The following is a 5,874-nucleotide window of genomic DNA, read 5'->3' on the forward strand; positions in this document are numbered from 1 at the left end:
AGTTTTATTCTCACCTTCGCATTGTAATTAGACTATAGGCTTAGTTGAGAACCACTCCTCTTGAAAATCTTAATCGAGTCTAGTCTAACTTTTTGTGATACCATTGTTCCTGTGAGCCATCACAATTCAATTCGAAGCTCTGTCATCCTGAAAAAAAGTAGTGTAACTTAAAAGCTGAAAGGAAGTGATCAGATCAAATTTCTTATAAACGGTGAGACTATGTCTTTACCTGTGAACGACCCGAAGAAGATAAAACATAATACGAAACCTCGAGATTCCCAAGCCGTAGGGAATTTGTATTCGATCAATGTATAAGTAGGAGATGTACGCAAGTGAGTTTTGTTGCTGTCAAGTATGAGGAGTAGTTGGAGCTCCTGTAGATTTTTTCCGACGATTAGCTAATCTGCGTATTTGGATGGTTTTTAATGTTTGCCTCAGCTATTAAGTCAGATAATGGAAGCTAACACCTACAGAGAGAGGAATACATTATCAACGAACTATATATTAGATTTACCGTATAGATCGGCTCTCCTGTCGCAGTTCGCATTGAACTATTTGATCGAATGAAACCTGAACCTAGCTTTGGAGGCTGTAGATTTTGGTTGATGTAAAAGGGCTTTATATAGAAAGAGAAACAAAGGAGATTAAACAAAATCATAAAGAAAGGAGTAAAGAACATATTGAATCATTTAGAGTGATCGTGGTAACGGTGAATATCAGAGAGTTGAAACGACGAAGACGAAGTGTAAAGGTCTGGGACAATCAAGTTGGGAAGGAAAAGGCTGGGCCATTTCGAAATTTAGAAGCCCATTTGAATGCCCGATTCTAAGTCGACAGAGCAGTGCTGACATGGTCAAATAAATGTTTATGATTGGATGATTTTATTAATCCTACGTGGATGTCTTGAGCTTTGAGCTTATTCTCCTTTTAGCATAGGTTAGATTAGAAAGAGGAAAATATTGGTAATGTAGTTTTTTATACTTTAAAAATGAAACAATTAGGAAAAGCTAGTAACTATAGTTTCAAAATATCCAAAAAATCAATTTTCAGTCACCAAGAAGTAAAATATTTGTGGAAATTGTGTTTTAAATCTGCCATTAATGTATGTTATATCACCCAATTATTGTAAATGCCCAACAATGAAACTTAATAAGATAATTAGAATTAAAACATTATTATTAACTTGGCAAAGTCAAAAGGCTAATAACAATGGACTTGGATTTTTCTTCAACAACTTGCCAAAGTGGTTGACAATTTCTCCCAAATTTTCCATATAAAGATAAGAGTCATATTAATAAATGTGGTTTCTTGTTACTTTTCTTTTAGGTTCAAAACAGCAAATGATTCATCAAGTGTTGAAATGTTGACCGAGGCAGCCCAACGATTTTCACACTTGAAAATAAGTTTCAACCTCTTTTTTTTTTTCAACAGTTTCAACCTCTTTAAAAACCCAATAAGATGTGTTAAAATTCTTAATCTCCATCAACAATTGGAAAACTCTCTAAAGTCTTTCAAACGCCAACCTCATTCAGTGGCCTACAAGCGTCCCATCTCTGTTTCAGGTACATATATGTTTCTCAGATGCACTTTACTTGTCCTTCACGTAAACTTACATGAAAAGTTTGAGGCAGAAAACGACAATCTGAAAGTCTTCAGCTTCACGGAACTGAAGAAAGCAACTAAGAACTTCAGAGAATGCAGGGTCGTAGATGGTGACGATCGCTCTTCTCGAAAGTTCTACAAGGGCTACATCGATGAGTATGTTCCATCAAGAACTGTAACCGGAATCACTGTTTCTGTCCTGGATGTTGGTAGCTCATTCCCTCTACAAGACCGAGAGATAAGCAAAGTCAGTCCATTTGTATATCACCTTTTATGTCTTATGCATCTGATTGATCATGATAACATTTAATTGCAGGAACAAGTGCAATCTCTAGGACAAATTATTCATCCCAATGTGGTCAAATTTTTGGGTTACTGTTGTGAAGATGACAAAATACACTTCTTGGTTTTTGAATACTTCCACAAAGGAAGCTTGGACCGTCACATTTATGGAAGTTAAGATCTCTTATAATCTAATGGCTAATAAATAGCATTTAGATTTACATAGAAGTGTCATGTTTTTCTCAACAGAAGAAGAAGAACCACTACCGTGGGAGATACGGGTTAAGATAGCCATTGGAGTAGCTCGAGGTGTTGAATTTATCCACTTTATCAAGAACAAACCGTTATTTCGAAAACTCAGAATGTATAACATTATGCATGATAGGTAATGGTTTATTTACATCTCTCTTTTATTTTTTTTGTTTATTATCGTAAAAATCAATGCCTATGTTTGGATTTTTGCCAGCAATACAATGCAAAATTGTTTTATCTTGAATCAAACCAAGAAGATGCATGTAGACTCATTGGAGGACTTGACTACGAACCTCCTGAATATGTACAATGTACATTACAAAAACCCTAACTTCGTTCTAGACTACATATGATTTTTGCAATGTCAAGACAATTTGTGTCATTTATACAGGTCGTCTGGATTTGAAGTCTGACGTTTTCACGCTTGGTGTGATCTTGCTTGACCTTGTAACTGGTTCTAAAGATACAATACGAAAGGAGAGAAGAAAAAGCATAGCTACCACCAGACCATCTTTATTGTGCGATAATCAGAAGATTAGGGAAATAATCGATCCACGACTTAGGAATGATTATCCAGTGAATGCCGTGAAAGAAATGGGCATACTCATCCAAAGATGCACCAAGTGGGACAAGAATGAATGACCACTGATGCAGCAAGTCTTGGATTCTCTAAGTTACATTGCAGAGTTTAAGACTAATACTTTTCACTACATTGGAAAAGTGAAGAGGTTAATGATAGATTAATACCCAAAACCCATGCTAGAGCGAAATCATGGACTATTTTGTTCTAATCATATTACTTATAAACACTAATACTCATAAGATCGATGATATGATCCATGCATAAGTTGTTAACCATCATATTATCATGCACTTGTAGCACTTCGGTTTGTCCTATGAATCAGGGAAGGATCATTGTTTGGGAACAAAATAGATGATTAAATCCACAAGAGAACCCACCTCAAAGGACAAGAACGACACAGAACTTGAGCGATATAGAGAAAGAAAAAAAAAACACGACATATGCTTTTCTATGTTTCTGGTCGCTCATTACAAAATTTGTCACTTGACAACGAGTCTAGTCACCGAAACAACAACTCTAAGTCGACTAGATTTTCCGATCAACAACAACAAAATCAGCATACAAGTATTGACTCCAAGTCTCCAACAGTTGTTCATTGTTCCGAGTATATATGTGAACACTTTCACAGTTTATGACTGCAACTGATACAATGCAATAAACGTCGGACAGTTAAATTAGAATATGCAAACAAGTATTTCACGAAAAATTTAACATTTTACCAAAAAAAAATTATTTGACAAAGTTGTACTCTAAGATTTATCTCCTTCAATAAAAGTCAATATGAATTCTGACATACATTAAATAATTTGACCTGGTCCGTTTCAAAGCTAGATTCGGTAAACAAGGCTAGCTAGGTGTAGGAGGGGGGCTTCCTATGGTCCACACTGCATGAACTTAAGATATACTTAATCAACAGCATATTAGTTATAAGATAAGATGCGTATTACTAGCTAGATAATGTAAAATATAGTATGTAAATATGTGGTCCAACATAAACTTCGAACTTCTAAGCAAGTAGAAAACTAACTTTTGTTATTAGAGTTTGATGACACTCAAAAATGATAAATAAATGTATCTTCCTTGATATAATGACTTTTTGTATCCCTTCCAGTTTATGTATCGACTCAATTCGTTTGGATTTGATAGATCCCGACTCCACATCAAAAAAGCTCACAAGTTTTCAACCCAAATTGAAGATTAATTATTAACTACTCATATCTTATTTTAATTCATAAATTTTTGTTCTATGTATATTTCATTCAACGATACGTTAATACGTCATCAGGAATTTGTGTAGATCAGTCCTCACTCCACGGAACAGTTAAAATATGCACATGCTTAAGTTTAATCAGCGATCTTCAGTTAAATTATTAATGAGATAGATTTAAAATGTTACCAACAGAATGGATCCAGAAAAAAAGGAGAGGGATTAGATCATAGATTAGAGAGATAGGTGCATGCATGTGTATCTACGCATAATTAGATAATTTAGTAATAATATTACATGAAGATGGGGACATGAAGATGGGGACATGGACATGAAAGACCCATGTGGAAATAGAAAGAAATTCAAGAGGAAGACCAAAGCTGAGCATTCTTGACCTTACAAATGCTCTCTAACACATCTACTGGCATTATGTTCCCCTTCACCACTACCTTTTTGCTTTCAAGCTCCACTTTGTACCATGTCACTCCTGTTCGTTAGAATAAAACCATATTGATCAGTTTTTCAACAGTTTTATAAACTCTTAAATTTGTGCTATATGCTGAATTTCCGTGCTATGTTGAATTTCTGTACGTTTAAAGAGGTATATATGATATATTACACACACACATATAATATTATCTAAACAAAAATATCCGTCTTTACCCATAAATTATTGCAATTTTCACTATTTGTTAATGCAAATATACAATTTTACATTAAAAATTTGATATACTCTTTTGTTCTTATTGGTGTTTTTGAATTCTTATGATTAAATTTTTAAATAGTAATTTTATTCTAACGACTAATCATTTGCTAGATCTCATTTTCGTTGCACAAAAATTTCAGTAAATATGCTACAGATTTGTTCCTGAGTTTTGAATTGATGTTCTTATTTTTAGTTCATCTTTTGTTTAATACAAAAAAATATACTCCTATATGAATGTTGTCACAATTCAGTCTTCTTTCATTTTTGGAATTCTGTTAATTAAACTGTATATTCCACTAAACATAAATGCAATATAGAATTAAATTTTAGTTAATGTGTGATTTACGCAAAGAAACAATGATTAAATTTGTAATTATTATTATTGAATCATGTCTTGTGATTGTATTTCCCTAAAAGGAATGCCTAAAAAATAAAGAAGATTTGGCGTTACCGTCTAGTTTAGAAATATGCTTCTCGACTTTCTTTGCACATCCGTAGCAATGCATAGACACCTTTAGCTCCACTACCTGCATACATCACCATCATCAACCGGATTGATTATTTTCAAAATCATTCAAACTTCAAACTCTTGAAACAACTCACTTAGAAATATTTTTAGGTGAAAACTGAGTTCGTGATACCTTATATCCATCAAATATATTATTCTATTCGATTTTGCGAGAACTAACTTGGAATAACGAGAAAAACGCACACCACCATATAAGAGAAAAAAGGCCCACACAACTTTTTAAGAGCTAATTAAACATTTATTTCACTGTTTCCAAAAAAAAGATGCATAGTGACAAGCGTTTTTCAAAGCTCAAGAACTCATCGTAACGTAGTCTATGACATAATGTTGCGGTGATTTGTGGTTACCTTAGGCTTAAGATGAAAAGCAAGAGTCTGACGATGATCGGCAGATACAACATCTTTTAATCTCATGACCTTCCCCGATTTCTCTGATGATGAATCTATCAGTGGCTCCTTCTCAAACTCTTCGTCATCGTTTTCAAGGGTGTTTAGACAAAAGCATGAACACTGTTTTGTTGGATAAAACAGACAATCCCATGCTCGACCAATCTTCTGGAGCTTCCCCATTAAATTGGAAAGTAATTTTTAGTGTTTTTAGAGACTGATGTTGGGAAGACTTAAAAAGAAGTTGTGTGAGAGAGGAGAGAAACCTTGCTTATTTGACACACTTACACTGTCGTAAAGGGATATAGAGAGAGAATATAAGGTGGG

General features: G+C 34.1%; 2 protein-coding genes across 2 annotated transcripts; one reads left to right on the forward strand and one right to left on the reverse strand.

Moving 5' to 3' along the window:
• Nucleotides 1-1,298: 1,298 nt before the first annotated feature.
• Nucleotides 1,299-2,829, forward strand: LOC106330358 (putative inactive serine/threonine-protein kinase At5g11400). Its single transcript, XM_013768836.1, has 7 exons — nt 1,299-1,303; nt 1,432-1,562; nt 1,632-1,849; nt 1,919-2,057; nt 2,134-2,269; nt 2,351-2,447; nt 2,528-2,829. The coding sequence occupies exons 1-7, from the start codon at nt 1,299-1,301 to the stop codon at nt 2,540-2,542; spliced, it is 741 nt and encodes a 246-aa protein (XP_013624290.1). The 3' UTR covers nt 2,543-2,829.
• Nucleotides 2,830-4,137: 1,308 nt separating this feature from the next.
• LOC106332431 lies at nt 4,138-5,874 on the reverse strand. The gene is made up of 3 exons (XM_013770888.1): nt 5,509-5,874; nt 5,084-5,159; nt 4,138-4,413 (listed from the first exon to the last, which is right to left on the reverse strand). Exons 1-3 carry the CDS (start codon nt 5,728-5,730, stop codon nt 4,289-4,291), a joined length of 423 nt encoding a protein of 140 aa, XP_013626342.1. The 5' UTR covers nt 5,731-5,874; the 3' UTR covers nt 4,138-4,288.

This window comes from Brassica oleracea, chromosome C3, assembly GCF_000695525.1.
Source record: "Brassica oleracea var. oleracea cultivar TO1000 chromosome C3, BOL, whole genome shotgun sequence".
NCBI classification, from domain to species: domain Eukaryota; kingdom Viridiplantae; phylum Streptophyta; class Magnoliopsida; order Brassicales; family Brassicaceae; genus Brassica; species Brassica oleracea.

Bases quoted from the DNA above. Each gene is read 5' to 3' on its own strand.
- LOC106330358 (XM_013768836.1), top strand. The intron at 1,563-1,631 runs GTACATATATGT...AGTTTGAGGCAG, and splicing joins GCGTCCCATCTCTGTTTCAG to AAAACGACAATCTGAAAGTC. The intron at 2,058-2,133 runs GTTAAGATCTCT...TTTTCTCAACAG, and splicing joins GGACCGTCACATTTATGGAA to AAGAAGAAGAACCACTACCG.
- LOC106332431 (XM_013770888.1), bottom strand. From the start codon at position 5,730: ATGGGGAAGCTCCAGAAGATTGGTCGAGCATGGGATTGTCTGTTTTAT. The intron at 5,160-5,508 runs GTAACCACAAAT...TGATGTATGCAG, and splicing joins CTTTTCATCTTAAGCCTAAG to GTAGTGGAGCTAAAGGTGTC. The intron at 4,414-5,083 runs GTAACGCCAAAT...TCTAACGAACAG, and splicing joins GCATATTTCTAAACTAGACG to GAGTGACATGGTACAAAGTG.